The 22110-nt window shown below is 34.4% G+C and overlaps 1 protein-coding gene and 1 long non-coding RNA gene across 2 annotated transcripts; both read left to right on the top strand.

Annotated features, from left to right (window-relative positions):
* Positions 1–417: 417 nt before the first annotated feature.
* LOC129452619 (uncharacterized) lies at positions 418–1581 on the top strand. The gene is made up of 3 exons (XR_012365688.1): positions 418–513; positions 909–1220; positions 1300–1581. It is a non-coding gene; the product is annotated as an uncharacterized lncRNA (long non-coding RNA).
* Positions 1582–4420: 2839 nt separating this feature from the next.
* LOC129452942 (uncharacterized) lies at positions 4421–16905 on the top strand. Its single transcript, XM_073861771.1, has 5 exons — positions 4421–4475; positions 4586–4702; positions 15911–16123; positions 16274–16582; positions 16787–16905. The coding sequence occupies exons 1-5, from the start codon at positions 4421–4423 to the stop codon at positions 16903–16905; spliced, it is 813 nt and encodes a 270-aa protein (XP_073717872.1).
* The last annotated feature ends 5205 nt before the right edge of the window (positions 16906–22110 follow it).

Below are 22110 nucleotides of genomic sequence, written 5' to 3'. Positions count from 1 at the left end.
GTTATAATTACATATTATTTTATATAATTATGTTGTTTTACTAGTTACATTTTGGCACAAAAGCTTACATTCAGAGTGTGTTTGACACATACACAGTGTGAGGGTGAGTCAAAGTGAAACTTGCGGTGGTCTCGGTTTTTTACATCTATATAAAAGTTTGTCTTGACCTTTATGGACTACAGAAAGAACTTGTGCATATTTTTTCTAGTTTATTAAAAAAATCTGATCTTGATGTTAATAATTGAATATTAATAATGAATACCTTCTGACATACCGAAAAACAAAAGCAGTATGGCCTATTGTGGTGAATATATGAGAAAGATATGTGATGTAACATGTAACTAATGCAACCACAGCCTGCATGCATGCAGGACGGCCGTATCCTTTAGAGGAACATTCAAATGCAACACCTGGTCAGTTTTCACACATTTCGAGTGATGTGAACTTAGACTGCTAAAGACAGTATGGCTCAAAACTTTCTTTTGATCTTTTTGTGCATGTGGCAATTTGCTGGTAAGTCTTTTTGCTTTATAACAAAATTACAGAAGATTTACGATTTACTTGTATTACCAGATAAAAGTTGGCAATTGGTAAAGTGCTTGAGTAATCCAATATTATTAATAAACTTAACAATTTATAATTTATGTTTTGTATATCTCATACTACATATGTAAGGCTTAATATATTATACTCAACAGTTTTTGTCTTCCTGTTACATATGGTCTGCTAAAAAAAATCTATTGTAAGTTACTGTCCTACTGTACTTTGGTGAAAAACCAAGCCCAGGCTAAAAAAAAAAAACTCAACTTGCTGTTCAATTGCATGTTACATTTAAAATCAGTGCCTTTATTATTCAGATTTAAGTTTGAAAACTTTCCCAAAACTAAATTTCGACAAACTATTTATAGGTGTGTTTGGTGTTGATGGCGATGAAGTGAAGTCCGTGTCAGTGACGGAGGGAGATTCTCTTACTCTACACACTGAAATACAGAGAGATGATCAGATAGTGTGGAGGTTTGGACCTGAAGACACTCGTATTACGGGTGTTATTAAATCATCTAAAGACATATCTGCCTCTGAAGGATTGAAAGAGAGGCTTAAACTGGAAAAGACTGGATCTCTAATAATCAGAAACATCACAAAAGAAGACTCTGGAGTGTATAAAGCTCAGATCATTGGAAATAAAGTCTCAAGGAAAACTTTCAATGTAACTGTATATGGTGCGTATGATCTTCCATGTTTAAAACTCAAGTAAAATCTTTAGAAACACTGAGAGTTTTTCCCCCTAATGTTTTTCAGCACGTCTGCCTGTTCCTGTCATCATCAGATACTGTCCACTAAATCATCTATTAGCAGAAAGATCAAACTGTTCCTTATTGTGTTCAGTGTTGAATATGAGAGATGTAAGTCTCTCCTGGTATAAAGGAAACAGTTTATTGTCCAGCATCAGTGTGTCTGATCTCAACATTAGACTCTCTCTATCTCTGGAGGTTGATTTTCAGGATACAAACACATACAGATGTGTAGTGAACAATACTATCACAAACCAAACTCAACATCTCAACATCAATGATCTCTGTCAGATGTGTCCAGGTAAATCAGCTGAGATGTTGGTGTTTATTCACTGTTTAGTTGAGATAAAAGACAATTTAACCATAATTTGTTGGTGCTAAGTTTATAATAAATGCAGACTGTTACTATATTGATTTTGGGTTTGATTTTGACTAAAGCCTTTTTTACATGATTACATGCTGTTCCTTTTTTGGCCAAACTCACATAGTTTTGTTGAGTTTACATTATTTCTGTTTTACATAAGCACACTTTTCCCCTCAGATTACGAAAATTCTTGCGAAACGTCTGAAGCTGTGATCCGATTGGTCGTCTCTGCTCTGATGGGCGTGGCTGCTGCAGCTGCTGTTGTTGTTTTGATTTATGACATCAGATCCAGAAGAGCTGAACAGAACAGAAGACATCAGACGTCAGTCACACATTGATCAGAAATCCCCATTTTTTCTCTATTTGCTTAATTATTTGTAGCATTTTCATTTAGCTTATACGATGTATTGAAGAGAAACAGCATTTGACACCAGGGTGGCTGTATGATTTTTATGTTTTTAAACTAAATAAAAAAAAAACTAAATAAATAAAATGAGCTGTTGTTGATCTGTTTAACTCATCACTTCCACACTAACTAGGTGTGCATAGTTTATAAAGAATATAAAAGTAAAACGTCAAAGATACTAGCGGTATGATAACCTTTAGCAAAAATACCACGGTTTCACTTTCAGGGTGTTGCGGTATTGCCATCGCAACACTAAAATGTGTTATTTTCAAATGCCAGGTAAAAAAGCCTTTAAATTATAATATGCTTTAAAAAAATATATAATATTTTCGTAAATGTATACATCAAATCAATCACATGACTTAATAAGTTCAATGAGTTTTGTATAAACACAGCTCATAACTTGGAGACGTTTTCACAGAAAATTTTAGTGGTTTTGAAAACTTAACATCAGGGTGGCTGTATGATTTTTATGTTTTTAAACTATAAAAAAAAAAAATGAAATGAGCTGTTGTTGATCTATTTTACTCAGTTTATAATAAATATAAAAGTAAAATGTCTGTGGGCTAGGCATGGGCCGGTATAAGATTCTGACTGTATGTTGCGAGTCATTATTTTGAAACATATTTTAACACATTGTTATGTTACATGACAGTTTTTACATTTTACTGTAAATTGCTGTGTAACAGTTGCACACACACACACACACACACACACACACGTATACACACACACACACACACACACACACACACACACACACACACACACACACACACACACACACACACACACACACACACACAGTAAAAATTGCTGTAATTATGCAGTTGGTTGCCATTAACTTGTAGAAGATAAAGACTGAAAATGTTTCATGTTCATTTAACTTTGAACAAACTGATGTAAATAACATAAATGTAAAATCTACAGTAAGTTACTGGCAGCTAGTTGCCAGTAATACCCAGTAATACTGTAATTTCTACAGAATTTTTTTTACGGTGCATAACAGTTTACTTCCCGCTGTGCAGAACAATTGGCACATGATAGATAATCGTGATGGAGAAAGAAGACATGTGCGTACAAAACACAGCTATGTTATCGCAAAATTGTGATGTTATGTGATGATTGGTCTGCGCAGTATTATTTATTATTAACCCGTATTAATAAATAATGATTTTTTTAACTTGGGGATAAAAATATATTCGCTTGCACACTTTAACAACCCTACACTAAAGATTTGGGTAGGCTGAATTATTTCACCTTTCTATACTTTCTATATTCGATTCTCACCCTTACGAAAATTAACCATGGTTACTACAGTTAAACCAAAAAACTATGGTTACTGTAGTAAAACCATGGTAACCACAAAATAACCATGGTTTTCAAAAACTATAGTTAAACCATAGTTTCTGTAGTAAATGGTTTTGCTGATAGTTATCAATACACCAAAGACCATGGTTATTAGTTTAGAATAATATTGAATTATTTGTGTTTTCACGAGTTCACACTTACAAATAAGTTAAAAGAATTAAATTAGTAAACGTATTTGGCGTGCTGTCCAGGGAGAGGGCTCTGAGCAGGGAATGAGCCTGAAACACAGAGTACACACCCAAACGACACATTTTTGGACTTGACAGCACAATAGAGTTTCAATTACAACAAACCACCATCATTGTGATCAGTGTTTGCACTTCATCCACTCATTTGCATTTTAAAAAACACACCCAAAACGACACATTTTTGCTCAAACCTACAAAGTGGCAATGCTAACATTTTCATCATATGACCCCTTTAAAACCAAAAAAAACATGATTACTGTAGTAAAACCATGGTAACCACAAAATAACCATGGCTTTGACATCTATGGTTTCCATGGTTAGTGTAGTAAAACCTTTGCTGATAGTTATCAAAACACCAAAAAACCATGGTTACTACACTTTTGCCACAATAAAACCAGGTTAATTTTCGCAAGGGTCGCCTCTGTGGCGTACTGTGACTACATTTAACCTATAAATACAGATGACACTGATGTGCATAATGGAGAAATCCTTGGCAACGATAAATAAATAAATAAAGGCTGTACTGACCGCTATACAGTCGGCCCACCTGGAAAATGGCCGGTGTGCATGATTACCAATCGAGCCCTTTTTGTCAGTAAGTAGATTCGTATTTTATGCATGCCCACCAACCCAGGTGTTAGTTTTTCCTAAACATATCTAAATGTGGCTTATGTTATTTTTACCACAGAAAAAAACAAGATTTTAAAATAACTTTCCTGTGAACTAGTGAAGGATGTGAATAAAACCTCAAGATCTCTCACTACTTCCTCATCGTGGTTCTGTACTTCAGATGCTCATTATGGATAAATGCAGTAAACAAATATTAACTTATTTGTTTTTGGTTCTTGTGGCAGGTAAGAAAGATTTTGATTCTACATAAATGTATTTTTGGCATCCTTGATTTTAAAGACAAACAAATTGTGTCTATTTGATCTGTTATTATTCTTAAATTGTTGTGTTTCAGGTGTGTTTGGTGTTGATGGTGATGAAGTGAAATCAGTGATGGAGGGAGATTCTGTTACTCTACACACTGATATTACTCAAATAGAGAGACTTGATCAGATAGTGTGGATGTTTGGACCTCAAGAGACTCTTATAGCTGTAATCTTTAAGAAAAGCATTGATATGTATGACAGTAATAATGAGATATTTGGAGACAGACTGAAGCTGGACACTCAGACTGGATCTCTCACCATCACAAACATCACAGTCGCAGACTCTGGACTTTATAAACTACAGATCATCAGTGACAGAGGATCTTCATACAAGAGATTCAATGTTACTGTCTATGGTGAGTTTAATATCATTCTTGCACACTGTTTGTTTAGGCTGCATAATTCGTGATTATTGTTAATGAACTTTTTTGGTAAAAAGACAAAGTTGGTTTTTATCATGCCATATGCTCAATAATGTGCGACTATTATATGAAAAATTCAGTGTTATCATCGGGTGGGGGGGGGGGGGTCTGAAGTGTTTAGAGAGTTGGGCTTGTAACCTGAGAAGGTGACATTGAAATGAACACAATATACTTGAAGTACAAATTAAAGTTTAATGACGAATCCATTTCCTCTTTATAATTTGGTGAGTGTTTACCGGGTCTGAATATTTCTTTATCTCTGTAAATTATAAAGCATTTAAGATAGTGAAGCATGATAACTCTTAATTTAAAGAGATTTTAAAGAGATTCACACAAAAATTGAAAAGAAAATCTGTTTATTTACTCACCTTCAGGCCTTCTGATATGTTGGTGACATTTGATTTGATCTGATCAGTATTAAAGGCTATAAAACATCATTACAGACTTAGTACTGCACTTAGATTAGATACATTACTTTAAATTACCATGTTTTTATTTATTTTTTAGTATATCAAGTGTCTTTTTCTGTTCATTGTCATGTTTTTCAGCTCGTCTGCCCAATCCTGTCACCATCAGAAACTCTTTAAACTCTTCTTCATCATCATCATCAAGCTCAAAATGTGTGTTGTTGTGTTCAGTGTTACTAATTTATTTTTTGTTTATTTGTGAAGAAGTGCACATTAATGTATTAGTGTTATTTTTTTAGACCACATCCCCTGTTGCAGTTTATCTGAAACTGTGAGCCGATTGGTCATCGCTGCTGTGGTGGGCGTGGCTACTGTGACTGTTGTGGTTTATGAACTGAGATCATAGACATCAGAGGACACCAGAGGGCAATAGTAATATCTGTTTATGGACACCTAAAGTGGTTTTCAGTGGTTTTATGTGTTCTTGTGTAATTTATGACACACAGAAATTCCAAATAAAGGCAAAACTTAAAGAGATGTTTGTATTTGTCATCATTATTAAAGAGCCAGTAAGATGCTGATTTTAAGCGTCCTATCACTGTTTATAAGTCCCGGACAACATATTTAAATACTGCAGAAAATCTCAACAAACTAAACAAGAATGCAAGAATAATTTACAAATGACAGTGAATGTAATGATTTTGTTGGAATAAAGTGAATAAAAAAACACGAATGACCAAAAACATCAGATTCCTACTATAATATAATATAATAAAAGATGCTCATTATGTAATCTAAACTATAATATAAGAAATTAAAAATGTTGTAAAGCTAAATTTGTGATTTGATGATCAGTTAATGATTTATGAGAGTGATGTTAAATAGGGCTCAGTTCAACTAGTACCTTTAGTTTGATAAAGTGCACATTAATGTATTAATATTATTTTTAAGGCAAACCCCCATTGCAGTTTCAATTCAACCGTGAGCCGATTGGTCATCTTAGCATCGGTAGGCGTGGCTACTTTGACTGTAGTGGTTTATGAAGTGAGATCAGACATCTGAGGACACCAGAGGGCGATAGAGTTGAGAAAATGAGTTTAAAATCTCCTTATGTACAATATATTAACATTAACTATCATGAGAGAAGCAATGTCTGTTAGTTAGCAAGTCTGTTGTAAGCAGTCATGAGTCGATACTATACTTTAAGATTTTTAACTATGTGCACTCAAAAAAATTATTCATTGGATTAACTCAATAAAATTGTGGGCAGGATTTCCATCCAATATGAATGTGTACCCATAACTCATAAAAACTGCTTTACACAATAAAAATATATTGAGCTAGTCCAACTCAATTTAAAGTAAATGGCAAAACTTAATTAGTTGTCTCAACTCAATTTAGTGTAGTCTGAATAACTCGATTTAAAGTAGTTTGAATAACTCAATTCTGTTATTTAATATTAAAAGTTTTTATATCATACTAATTAGCATAAGCACATGTAAGCATGCTAATAATAATATCATTTGATACTTTGGATGGGCATGTGAGAAGAGACTGATCTCCAAACAGGCAGTTAGTGCTCATTGAGGTGCATACGTCAAATCCACAACCTAACCCCCAGCGCCACTCTTCTGCACAATGGTAACCAAACAATTCGAAAAATATAACACAAACGCTTCTAAATCAATAAGATAAACAGACATTAAACCCTATTAAGTCTTTCTCATACCTAAAAATGCATAAAATAATAATTAATTAAAAAAATTACTCTCCAAAAGCAGTCGCATGCAAAGCATGCTGGAATTTTTTTTTCCAGAACCCAAACTCAAAGTAATTGTGTTAACACAATTAAAAAGAAATCATTAAATTATAGTACATATTCATTTTGCGTTAGACTACACTCTAAAAAATGATGTGTTGGATTTACTTAAAATATATATGCACCATTTTTGCATCACACTTTTTAAGTATTCCCAACTTTGATAGTTTTACTTAAAATTTACAAGAAAACCTGTGTTTTATTTACTTAAATTTTTAAGTAAAGAATGATGATGAACTCAAATATTTAAGTTCATATAACACATATTTTCTTGTTTATTTTAAGTAAAATGATTCCAAGTTGGGATTACTTATAATATATATGCACCATTTTTGCATCACACTTTTTAAGTAAATCCAACACATATTTTAGAGTGAAGTTGGAGCAATTTAGTATACACAGAAAGGTATACATAATTTAGTGTACACAGAAAGGTCTCCTGAACAAAGTCTTTGTCTGACTTAGCTCTTGCTTGAATCAGAGACCTTTTTGCTGTGAGCAAACTATGATGCGCGCTAACCCACTGTGTTGCCCTCTACACTGAGCACACACTTCTCAATCATGGTAACAATGAACAAACATAATTTTTTTCAAAATAACTCTAAATACAACATATAACTAACATTAACAACATATCAACATAAATAAACCCAGCAAACATTAAAACAGTCATCTTTTTTAGTAAATATTAACCAAAGAAGTGAACATGTCGCAATGCATGCTGGGAACTATTCAGACCATTGTTTTTTTTTTAAATTGCTTGTTCAGATTACTCAATTTGGCAAGTTGGGTAAACAAATTGGACAAAAACTTAAAACTCCAGTCAACAAATGATATTTGTTAGCAGGATGATTATGCTTATTTCATTCAGTGAACACAAATTAATGAACTGATGCCCTTCAACAAGAAAAACTTTGTTTTTTGTTAAAAGAACATTTTGAAGTTGGATTTTTTACAGGGCATGTGCTTCACAAAATGGCTACGACAGATGTCATAATTTTTGGCTGGAAAGGCATCATGGGAAATCACGTGGCTCTATAGTTACTTAAAATGTTATGCTAGATTTACTTAATTTTGATGCAATTGTTATAGTAGTTAGCATTACTTATGTTTTTTCATTTTATTTTTGGATACATTTAAGTTCACCTGGTAACTTAAATTTTTGTGTTACACATACTAAATATGGTAAGTAAAGGTTGAAAAGTTATAAATACTAAGTTTTTTGTGTTTAATCCAATTACTTTCATAAGTTATGGTTGTTCAGCCAACGAATCGTTTTTTAGAGTGTAATTTAATATATACTTATTGCTCTTAATGAGGTATTTTAAATTTATTGAACACAATTTTAATGTGTCATTTCTAAGAAGGGCTTGAATCATTTTTTTAAGTGTGTTAAAGTTATAGTTCCCCTCAAAAATGAAAATTCTGTCATCATTTTCTTATGCTCATGTTGGTTCAAATCTGTATGATTTTTTGATGAACAAAAATATTTTGATAAATGATGGAAAGCACACAGCTGATTGTAACCACTGACTTCCATAGTACGATAAACAAATACGATGAAATTCAATGTGTACTGTTATTAACTGTGTGCTTACCATCATTTATCACCATACTTTCACAATTTTTCACTTTTTTTAGTTTTCCTACTATAGAAGTCAATGGTTACAACCATCATTCATCAAAATATTTTCTTTTGTATTCATCAGAATACAAAAAGACATTTATACATGTTTATATAATTGGATCAGAAAATGATGACAGAATTTTCATTCTTGGGTGAACTACTATAATTTGAATAATAACTGCTTAGTGTTAAACTTATTAACTAAGAAAAACAGATGCAAGTTATATTTTAACAGTCTGATTTGCATGGTTTATACATTTTCTCAGAAAGCTTTTGCTCATTATATTAGGTTAGTTGCTCACTGTGGCTTAATATTTCTGTCGTTATATCTTTACTATACTGTACAGAAAGGTTATCAATGGATATCAATTCGTATGTATTATTTATCAGTACTGTGAAAACAAATATGATTAATATATTATGATTTTCTATGATTGTTTACATTATGCTGATACCTTGCACATAAAAGGTGGCGTAAGGGACCATTCACATGTGACATACTGCACAAACAGTTCTGCCTATGATAGTAACAAACTGTCAACTAATACAGGTGTTTGCTGTCAAATGTACAAATAAAGATTGCTTGGGGGATGTGGTCAGGTTTATAATCTGCAGCTGGTATCTGAAAGGTTGAACAAAAGGCAGAGAAACATTGAATTAAGGTTTAACTCAAAGAGGCTTTCATTTTAATATAATATTAAAAAAGCATGTGATATGTAGGTAAGAGTTAGGGTGTGAAATTGAAGTGAAAATATTTGTACTGAATCAAGGCAGGTTCAGATGTTAATTTGTTCACCTTTATGTTGCTCCAGAGCTAACGTATCTTGTGTTCTCCAATTTATTTATTTGAACACAGAATCAACACTTTAATCGACGCCCCTGCAGCTGCAACATAGCCCTCTTAAGCCCAACCTCTCAGAAAACTCTAGTGGTATAAACGCAGGTCTGAGGAACTGACATTTCTCTAAAAAGAACTGAGATAAACTGTGCTCGGACAACCTTTTCTCTGTTCTGTTCTTTAGTTTTAAGCTATTTTCGCTTGCTTTTGAGAAGCGAAAAATAATGAAATGATTTCAGAATTTCAAAGGAACCTGAAGAGATTTTATAGCTCGGACCCAGAATACTGGGCTTAATCATGCGAAGTTTGATAATGAGAAAATATTTATTGGACTTGAAAATATGATCAATAAATGTTTTTTATTTGGTATGTACTTATGGCTCGCACGAGATCGAGGTAAGTGATATATATTTTTTAAATGTCTGATTCACAAAATTAGTTGTCTTTTATATTTGAAAACATTGCTGGGCCAAATAAATGTTCAGTCTTACCATCTCCTCATGGCTATACATTTAAAAACTTTTACTGTATCAGTGCACATTATAGAGCTCCATTTACAGTTTAAAAACTTAAGCAGTTTGCATTATTGATACATAAACGAGCTGCTGACTTTAAATTATTTTATATGACTTTACAATGGCTGTCATACAAACAACGGTTTTCAGCCACATTTATTCATTTAATTACTACCACAAGTTCATAAACTCAGAGTAACATATCAAGCTCTGATGTGCGGTGGGTAAACCCAGTAAAACATTTTAAAGCAAATGCAACATAAACAAAAAATAACTGAAAAAGCCTGAACTTTTGAATGAAAATATTGGGATTAAGCTGGTTTAAATTTGTATGTCTAATCGTTTTAACCCCGTTTTAATCGCAGTATACGTGTGTGTTTTTGTCACGCATGAATTCATTTTAAGCTTGACATTAAGTTTTCCCTGAACTCTGTCAATGACTCGGTGTCAGCACTTGCAGCTCAAATAACGCCAGAGCAGCATATAAAACCTGTACAGGCACTGTCATGATATTCTGTCTTCATCAGGGCACCGAATGCATCCAAGAACATGTTTGTCAAAGTAAATTAAAGCAGTGGACAGTACATGTGAGTTCTTCATTTGTATTGGGCTATCTGTGAATATTATCACAATTATTCGCGAATAATTAGAAAATAAAAAATGAATGTAAAAAGGAGTGAAGATGTTAGCTCCAGTCATGTAAACATCTTACTTATAAGTCCTTCCTCCGAAATAATCACAATATTGGTGTTGTAAATGTAGACATTTATGCAATGAGAATTTGACGGAAAACTGTGCATATAGTTGATTCCGCAATACTTAGCATTTATCAATGTGGATGTGAGCAGTGGCTATACGATCAAATTTCACATCAGGTTTCATCTCACAGAAGTTTTGAGTTCGTGTTAAAGGGATAGTTCACACAAAAATATAAATTCTGTCATCATTTAGGACACTCACTCTCATGTTGTTACAAACCTTTAAAAATGTTTTTGTTCTGATGGACACAAAGGATGATATTTTGAGAAATTTTTACCATTCTTGTACCCCATTTACTTTCATAGTATTCTTTTTTCCTACTATGGAAGTGAATGGTGTCCACGAATGGTTTGACAGAATTTTAATTTTTGGGTGATCTCTTTAAGATGTTTTACCCGTTCGTGTTAAGATATACTTTTTTTAACCCGTTTTGATATCCTACATGTTTTACTCGTTTGATATCCTATCTGAAATGATTAACGAAGGAAAAGTTAGAAACAAAAATGAAAAGTTATACTTCTGATCAATTTTCTCCACAGAAAAATACTTTAATATTCACAACAGTAAAACATATAGAAATTACAATCTTATTTAGCACTTTGTTTAAGCTTTAAAGTGTAAACTTTCAACCCCTTTAAAGAGCCATCCAAGCTTAGAAATGAGAGTGTGCGCATCACTGGCCAAGAAAGCACACCAGTAACTTCCTCTACAAACTCAGGAAACCCAGAGTCCCAGCCCCCATATCATGTGCATCGTTTACAGATGAATCTCGATGTTGCAACCAATGCAGTCTTACCACTTGCATCTGTGTGGCCCCTGCAAAGCTTCCTGCCAACCCTTCAACACATATTGATGGCAGATTAAAAGATCAGTGATGTTGCTTTCTCCTCCCTCCAAAATATTTACAGCACCCATCATCTCTTACTCGAAAAGACCTCTGCATTGCAGGTGATCCCACCCACCTGAAATACAGCTTCGTCAGTGTGCTTCCTTCAGGGAATAGACTGCGAGTCTCAGGACCCTAGACTGAAAGACAGCTTCATCTATTAAGCTTAACTTTCCCCTAATTGTGCACTTTTCTCGTTTCCCCTATGCACCATAACCTCTCTGATCGCTCTTTGATCTTCCTGCACACTCACACACTGACCTGTATGTGTATTATATTCGGATACAGGTCGCATGTTAATGCCAAGTGTAAACCATACCCGTCAACACCCTAATTTTTCATTCTTGTATTTCAAATTTGTCTCCCACCCTCCTCCTGTTTTGTTATTTCGCCTGGAAAACTCCCATAATTTGTATGACCCAAAACTCCTTATATCAACAATCACATCAGTATATTATTCCAATGTCCCAGCTAGAAATAAAAAGTTCTAAGAACATTCCCTGAAAGTTCCCGAATGTTCCCAAAAACATTCTGCCAACGTTAAAAGCGGCTAGTTTTTTTTTAAGTTCTAGGAACGTTTCTGTTGTCTGAACGTTAGAGTAATGTTACATTTTACCATTTTTAAACGTTATGACAATGTCATGTTTTAATGTTCACACAATGTTTAAAACAACAACTGTTTATTATATTGACTTGTTTAATTGTTATGTAAATGATAGAGAAACATTGCATTTTATTATTTTATAAAACATTATTTCTGAATGTGCAGTAAATATATTGCTGTAGAAAACTCAATTCACTTACTAGGTTTAGATGTTGATGTTTCATTTTAAGTCACCCTTATTGTGATTCGTGTTTGTTTTAGTTGATCTCTTGACACTTGACTTTTTGCCTACTAGTTTTTTCCTGGTTGTGTTGACTTTGTGGTGGTGCACCACATTTGTTATGAAAAGTTATTAGTGTGTTTCTGTGGTTGTTGGTACATAATGGTAAAGATCATCACCTAGTTCATTTACTAATCAAAAGTTTATTTTCTGCCAATGGTGTGTATTGGATCCAACTCTTTCGCGGCGGTTTGTCATTGGGGAGTTTTGGAAGCTTTGGACAAAAAATATCTGCTGTATAGTTGGGATGCCCAAACATCAAGAATCAGACTATGAATCTCAACCATGGTGACAATTAAAATTGTTAAAAAAAATCCTTATTTATCCATGCTGCAGTGCATGCTGGGAGTCCTGAATGAGGTTTGTAATTTGTTAATACCCAGCATGCATTGCATCATGAAGTTTTTCATTTAATTGTCACCATGATTGAGATTCATAGTCTGATTCTTGATGTTTGTGCATCCCAGTAATACAGCAGATATTTTTTGTCCAAAGTTTCTAAAACTCCTTAATGACAAACTGCTGTGAAAGCACTGGATCTCATTTACATTTTTGACAGAAAATAAAGTTTTGATTAGTAAATGAATTAGGTCAGGGGTGGGCATCGAGGGCCACAGTCCTGCAGAGTTTGGCTTCAGCCTTAGTCAAACACACCTGAATGTCATTTGCAAACAGTCCTGAAGACTTGATTTTTTTCCCGGGCCAGTTCGGATGGGAGTTTTGCTTGGGCATGAGCTCAGGGGCAGAAAGAAATTTGATTGGTTCACAAAAATGACCAATGAAAGTCCTCAACCGGAGCCTTCAAGGCAGCTTCTGCAGTGAAGCAGTTCGAGCTCACCGTTGGTCAGGTGAGTAGCGCAGATGGTTAGATAGGAATGTGACTAGTTTTGAATTCAGCTCGAAATGTTTAGAGCGCTTAAGTTACGTGTTACCACGTTTTACGTATATGTGGCACGACTTTCTTTTTTGTTCCAGTTTCACGTAATGTTTACTCAATTTTTTTCCCTTTTTTCAAACCATTGTCGTTTGGGATTGGGGTTAGACTTGTGGGGTTTTTTTATTTTTAAACAGTTTTCGCGCGAGGATGAAGTTGGGTTAGAATGGCAGTGGTTTATACATTTATTTGTCAGAAATTTAAACTGCTTTCACTTGATGTTGGGGTTAGAGTTGGGTTTGGGTTAGGATGTCATTTTACGTAACAGAAAGTTGTTCCAACCCCAATCCCAAACGACAACGGTAAGAAAATAGGAAAAACAATTGAGCAAACACCACGCGAAACCGGCACGAAAAAGAAAGTCGCGCCACGGACACGCGAAAACGTGGTAACACGTAACTTAGACGCTCGAGACATTTCGAGCTGAATTCAGGACAGTCGCATTCCTGTCTGGCCGTCTGCGCTGCTCGCCTGGCCGGCGGTGGGCTCGGGCTGCTTCGCTGCGGGGGCTGCCTTGGGGGCTCCGGTTGGGGACTTTCATTGGTCATTTTTGTGGGCCGGTCGAGTTTCTTTCTGCCCCTGGGCTCGTGTTTGGGTGGGGCTCCTGTCTGAACTGGTTTGGGGAAAGAAATCACGCGTCCTGAAGACTTCAATTAGATTTTTCAGCTGTGTTTGATTGGGGTTGGAGCTGGACTCTGCGGGGACACTGGCCCTCAGGACCAGGAATTGCCCACCCCTGATTTAGGTGATGATCTTTACCATTATGTACCAACAACCACAGAAATACGCTAATAACTTGGCATGTTCATAACAAATGTGGTGCATTAACACAAAGTTAACACAAGCAGGAAAAAAATAGCAAGCAAAAAGTCAAGTGTCAAGAGACCAACTAAAACAAACACTAATCACAATAAGGGTGACTATAAATGAAACAAACATCAACATCTAAACCTAGTAAGTGAATTGAGTTTTCTACAGCAATATATTTACTGAACATTCAGAAATAATGTTTTATTAAATAATAAAATGCAATGTTTCTCTATCATTTACATAACAATTAAACAAGTCAATATAATAAACAGCTGTTGTTTTAAACATTGTGTGATCATTAAAACATGACATTGTCATAACGTTTAAAAATGGTAAAATGTAACATTACTCTAATGTTCAGACAACAGAAACGTTCCTAGAACTTAAAAAAAACTAGCCGCTTTTAACGTTGGCAGAATGTTTTTGGGAACATTCGGGAACTTTCAGGGAACGTTCTTAGAACTTTTTATTTCTAGCTGGGGTTGTGCATCCCACTCACACAATCAACACTACAAATTTCAACCCATTTCAACCCATTGTGGCCTGGATAACCTACAGGCCTGGGCCAGTTTAAAGAATGGTCACATGCCCATCCAGGCCATTGGGGCCATTGTCAAGAAAGGTTATCATTTTGCATGTGTTTTGAAGCCTTGCGATTAGAGTGCCATGTGACATATTTCTGTAGGCCAACCAGTGGGACATTGTTTCTCGCCAAAACGCCCATTCAGTATTCCAATAGATTTTGGATTATCGTAAAAAGACAAGCTCCGTGTTTAATATAATTTTATGACATGTTTTGTCCAACAAAATAATCTTCACAACTTTTATGAATTTTATAATAAAGTCTAAATAAAAAGCTAACCTTAGGCTACAAGCAAACTACAATAGTAATGGATCCATGAATTAAGAGACAGCACCTAATTTATCATTGTTGATGGATGATATGTTTTGTTGTGTTGTTGAGTCATTGTATTTTATGTACAGCACTTTGGAGCTACAGAGTAACCTGTAAAGTGCTCTATAAATAAATAAATAGAAAAACAAATACAAAAAGTAAACCAACACTTAACCTTCTAAGACCCGAGCTATGGTTTGTCTTTTTTTTCTAAATTTTTCTAAAAAAACAATATTTTTTTTAACATGAAGCAGTGTAATTGTCCACGTTTGCACAACAGGTTCCAGTAACACAGAATTAAATATTATGGTTCAAACAACAAAAAACCGTGATCCATACATCTAGGTCTTGGTTAAACTAGTGTTGGTGTAAATTAATTAAACTATTTTGACTTACCATGATATTTTGTTAATAAGTTATGAAATTATTTTCTGTTTTGTGTTTCAGGTGTTGATGGAGATGAAGTGAAGTCAGTATCAGTGATGGAGGAAGATTCTGTTACTCTACACACTGATATTACTCAAACACAGAGAGACATACAATTTCTCTGGACTTTTGACCAAACCAATCGTATAGCTGAAATTATTATAAGAGACCAGATGAACTCTGTGATTGTCAGTGAGGATGGGATATTTAAAGATCATCTACAGATGAACAGTCAGACTGGATCTCTCACCATCACAAACATCAGATCGACTCACAATGGACTTTATAAACTACAGATCATCAGAGACAAGATATCATCCACAAGTTTTACTGTTATTGTCTATGGTAAGTGAATTGTTTAATTACAGAAATAAAAAAGGAGCTCTGGTGGTATTAATAATGCACATAAATTGAGACTACAGGTACTACAGGTCTTTTTCGATCATATTGTAATTATTTTAATTTTTAAGTAACTTTCCATTGTCATTTTTTTAGCTCCTCTGTCCGTTCCGGTCATCATCAGAGACTCTTCACAATGTTCTTCATCATCATCATCAGAAAGATCATCAAGGTCAAACTGTTCATTATTGTGTTCAGTGTTGAATGTGAGAGATGTGAGTCTGTCCTGGTACAAAGGAAACAGTTTATTGTCCAGCATCAGTGTGTCTGATCTCAACATCAGACTCTCTCTACCTCTGGAGGTTGAATATCAGGATACAAACACATACAGATGTGTACTCAACAATACCATCACAAACCAAACTCAACATCTCAACATCACTCATCTCTGTCAGACGTGTTCAGGTAAGACTGCAGTGACAGATATTTGTCCATTTATTGATGGTTGTGAAGGACGACCCACAGATTGATCAACAAATATATTTGTTTCTTTACTCAAACTTTTTTTTATAAGTTGTATAAAATCTTCACTATAATGTTTTAGAGATCTGGTTTCTTAAGTCAAACGCTGCTGAATGTATTTTCTGTTTTTTAATTTTTACATTACAGCACTCACCGATTGGGTAGAGATAGTTGTTGTTCTGGTTATATTGGTTGTGGTTTCTGCAGCTCTAGCTGTGATATACGTTCTCTATTCTAGACATAAAAGGCAAGAAGGCAAGTATTAACAGTTTTTATTCTACTAAAAGTCCTTTGTGTGTAATTATGTATCCCGATATTATTTTTTTAAGCACAATTTTCTGTTTATTATTGATAACAGTTCAGACTCATGAGGAAGAGATACAATATGCTGATACAACATTTTGTGCTCACCATAAAGAAACTCCGGTAAGAGATTGTGTTGATGTGTGTGCTGTATATCTTGCTTTGAGTTACTGTGGTTTGTTTCAAAGCTTTGGCCTGTATACACACACAGCAAAATCCCCGGTGTTAAATGCACACTGTGGGTGTATATATAATCCACTCCCAGATGGGTGTGTATAAAGACCGATGTTAAAATGTAACACTGAATCAGTGTTAAAGTTAATGAGATAATGAAGTGATGATTAAGACATTAATGGTGAACACCTGCTGGTCATTCTGTGTCAAATTAACTAAATTTGAGAATTTTCCCTGTCTTTAATTTTTTTATTTTGATGACTCTTTTTCTGGATAAATTAATACTAAAATAATGCAGAAAGACAAAATATTTAAATGTAATAGAAATCCCCACAGTTAAATAAACACTATCATCATCTCTGTTTGAAAACTAAAATTACAACTTGCTTGCAGAGTTACATGGATAACTTCGATACAACTGCTGTAAATCTGGTTAATAAAGTTAGTCACCATTGCTCCGATTAGCGTTTCCTTTAGTTGGGTACTTGGGTCTTGAAGTTTATTTTTAGTTTTTTTCTGCTCATTGTGGCAGTGTGTTAATTAAACACATCTGTTAAAGCAGAGGAAGATGAGAAAAATGAAGTCTATAACTGTTACAATGTTAATTATTATGAAAACATAAGTGTTGTGATTCAATGTTCTCATACAAAAAAATAATCACTGTATAAAAGTGTATTTTATATTTGATCAACCCCATGAAATCCATTTAGCCTTAAGAGTTAATATTTTTCACCGAAATCTAATCTGTGGTGTTACACAGACACACTGAGACATCAACAATCAGCCTATAAAACACAATCATGGTGACAATCAACAACAAAGCTTCATGCCGCAATGCATGCTGGGTACCAGGATTGTATAAAACTCATTCATAACTCCCATCATGCATTGTGACATGACAAAATTGTGCAAATTTCTTACCATTTACTGTCACCCTTGTTGAGATTTGTATCAGAAGTTATGATGTCTCTCTTAAGCAAAAAAAGAGAAAAAAAAAACTAAAGCATAACAGCAGTCTTATTCAGAACAGTGTCATAATCATAGAGCATCTTTGTATTTGCATTGTTGTCTTCATCATTTATTTATGATCAAATGTTTTAATGATTGGTAAAGAATAAAATAAATATCAAATCTCAGATGCTATGAAAAGTTTTCCCTCTACATTAAGCAATGAACAAACAGTCTTATTAAAACATTGTTACAATTGCTAAAAGAGGAAAATTAGTTTAGTGAAGGTTAAAGGAAGAATGCCTAACTAAAGGAAACGTTAATCACAATAATGGTGACTTCAAATGAACTCATAACAAACACAAACTTAAAGGGGTCATAGCGTGAAAATCAGACTTTTTCCATTTTTAAGTGCTATAATTGGGTCCCCAGTGCTTCTATCAACCTAGAAAATGTAATCAAGATTAACCCAGTAACTTTGTTTGGGTAAGCCATTTTCTGCAAGTGTGTGAAAAATTAGGTCGTTCAGAATTTGCCTGTTTTGTGAGGTAGGTAGTAAGGCGAATTACAATAATACCGCCCCCTTTATCTGCAATATCCAACCACAGCACTGCCATAGTGCAGAGAGAAAGACACCCATCAGCTGCTGCTAAATTAATTTATCAGCTACACACCATCAGAAATAATCTACAGCCCTGATCTTGTACAGTACTTTTATTTTACCTCTCATGTGCCTCCGTAAATGTACATTTGTATACTTCAAATATTTATATTTCAAAGACTGTACTGTAAATATCCTCTGATTCTATTTTATTTTATTTGCAGTAGTACTTCATCCATCACCCAGCACCTTAGCTTAATTGCAACTTAATATTTGCTACTATTGTGTTATTGTATGTTTCTTGTTTTGTGTATAATGCTTTGGCAATATTGTAAGTGACACAATCATGCCAATAAAGTTCTTTAAATTGAAATTGAATTGAAATTGAAAGAGAGAAAGAAAAAAGTACTTGACAGCACAATTGAGTTTCAATTACAACAAATCACCATCATTGTGATCAGTGTTTGCACTTCATCCGCTCATTTGCATTTTAAACGACACACCCAAAAACGGCTCACTTTTGCTCAGGCCTACAAATTATCAGTTATGACATGCTATAATAAATTAGCTGTGGAGTATTTTGAGCTAAAACTTCACATACACACTCTGGGGACAGCAAAGATTTATTTTACATCTTAAAAATCTGTCATAATATGACCCCTTTAAGATTTAATGTGATACATTCTGTGATTACATCACGTCAGAAAGAAGATTTGTCTACTAAATCATGTGTGTGGATGCTTGTTTTTTGTTCTGACAGCTGTTTAGAAGTTAAACTTATCATCCCGGTTTAGAAAATAACGCTGCAAGTTATAATTTTAGTTTTTTTAACAGAGATGATGATAGAGAGGTAAATGTGAAAGATTGCAGCTTTTGGAGTCATACACCCAACAATGTTCATTTAATACTGGGGATTTCGCTGTATTCATCTATTACATTTTGTCTTTCTTCATCATTTTAGTATTACTTTCTCCAAAAAACATCCAGGAAAATTTAGTTAATTTGACCCAGAATGACCAGCAGGTGTTCACCATTAATGTCTTATTCATCACTTCATTATCTCATTAACTTTAACACTGCTTCAGTGTTACATTTTAACACCGGTCTTTATACACACCCATCTGGGAGTGGATTATATATACACCCACAGTGTGCATTTAACACAGGGGATTTTGCTGTGCACAAAGGCAAAGATCTGCTGTATGTCTTCTTGCACAAGCCAAAGGGACCAAAATATTGTGTTGTTCACATTCATACTATTCTTCATGCCGTGACTTACTGCAATTATCCTTAAATATGTATTGGGTGTTGTACAATACAGACTAAATACAGAGTACCACTATTAAGTGTCTGAGCCTTTAGGTGCCTCAAGCGTCTGTCTAGATCAGGGGTGTCAAACATACGGCCCGCGGGCCGCATACGGCCCACAAAGGTGTCCAATCCGGCCCGCATGATGATTTATAAAATATGAAATACATATTTTAAAAACCCTTTCAGGCGGGTGTCTAGTTCGTTTTTAATATGAGAGACTTGCGGAAAGCAGCAAACCGCGGAACATAGACTTAACACGGTGCCCAAAAATCTTGCTGTTGTATTGTTACTGCTCCGCTAAAGATCCACTTATTCCGGTGATCCACTTCGTGTTTTCCCGACCGCTCCGCAGCATCTCTGTGTCCACAGTGCCTGGAGAGCGAAGACGACAGTTCCCGAAGTTCGTTGCATTAACAGGTAGATTAATTACATCAAATCAGTTGTTAAACAACAGAATTATTAATTTGGAAGTTTGTTTATGTATTTCTTCCGGTAATGATTTGCTGTCGGTGTTTTAAAAGTGCTAACAAGTGCTAGCAAGCAAAACAAAAACAAAATAGCCACATTTTTATTAACGTTACAATACATGTCTAATCGATTTAATGTTCCCGGTCAGATCTAAGTTAATATAAACACTAAATTTGCTGTTGTTGGCACACTTTGTAGACAAAAAAATACAAAAAACACCAATGCCTTCACAAAACAACGACAGAGAACGGAAAGAGAGGCTGCTAAAGGCAGTTCAACATTGCAAACATGGATTCAAAGCTCCATCAAGCCAGCAGGTAAATCATATTGAATATTTAGCAGATTGTCACACTTTAATTCTTGTTATTATATTTCCCATTATAATCACATGCTAGTAATATAACACATCATAATATTTTATTAAAACCATAATAATAGTACCAACCCCCCTAGTGCCCTTTTTGGTTTGGGCCACTGCCCCATCTAGCATTTTCATTTTCTAAATGACTGTTCTCATTACAAATATATTCCAAAGAAAATTTAATGATTTATAAATAATTTTGGCATTAAGGAATAATGCAAAAGAAGTTAAATTAAGGCTTTTCAACCTAAGGCCAGTGGATTTTGTACAGATGTAAATTTGTGTGTATAATATGTACAGTATGAGTGTGACCTTATGAAATGTAGTTTTCACAGAGCTGTGTGTTTCTCTGGTTTTCTTGCTGAACAAACAAATTAATTGGTTTGTTTAGTTAATATTAACACAATTATCAGCACACTAAAGTTAAAAAAAAAAATCCGGCCCTCACATCATGGCGTTATTTACCATCCGGCCCTCAGCCTAAAATGAGTTTGACACCCCTGGTCTAGATACACATATTGACCCAGAGCTTGATGTTCTCAAATCACAAAAGCAGGGATTTTCCAAGGCATGAATGGGATAGATAGGCATGGAGGGATTTTTCACTTAAAACCTGACTCTCTAAACATTAGACCATGAATGATGTCAAACCAATGCAATGCTTTCTTGTTTCAACAGAAACCTGATGACCACACACACACAGTGTACTCATGCGTGTTGTGAGATAACACCATCATCATGTTGTCTGGGAATCTCAGCTGAAAACCAGTCGCAAAAGCATTTTAATGTGCAAATTCATGCAATTATTTTTTAAAGATTTATACATAAAAATCAGCAAAATAAAGTCAAAATGTCTTGAAATCAGTTTTGTTTTAGGAAAAATTAGTATTTATACACTGTTAAAAACACTTTGCTGCCTTAAAAGAGTTGTTATAACTTATAAAATTAACTTGACTTTTCTCAACTATATTTTATAAGTTGTGACAACTCATCTCTGTTGACATAACTTGTTAATCTTGATTTAACAAACATTTTTTAAGGCAGCAAAGTATTTTTACAGGGTAAAAGCAAACAATATTTCTGCATTACAGTTTACTATTGACTTAATTTATGTTCTTTCTCAATATCGAATAGTGAAATTCTGAGAAAAGCTTAATGTTACTAAATGATTATTGAATACACATGATCTTAAGTATTTTCTTGTTCACTCAGTCAGATGGGAGTCATGGGACTTGTATTCTATCACATGAGACTATTGACCATAAATGAACTTACTGTAAGTGTAAGTGTATGTTCAGGAAGGTT

Source organism: Misgurnus anguillicaudatus, chromosome 23, assembly GCF_027580225.2.
Source record: "Misgurnus anguillicaudatus chromosome 23, ASM2758022v2, whole genome shotgun sequence".
In the NCBI taxonomy this organism is placed as follows: Eukaryota; Metazoa; Chordata; class Actinopteri; order Cypriniformes; family Cobitidae; genus Misgurnus; species Misgurnus anguillicaudatus.
This window is presented reverse-complemented; position numbering and strand designations above follow the sequence as displayed.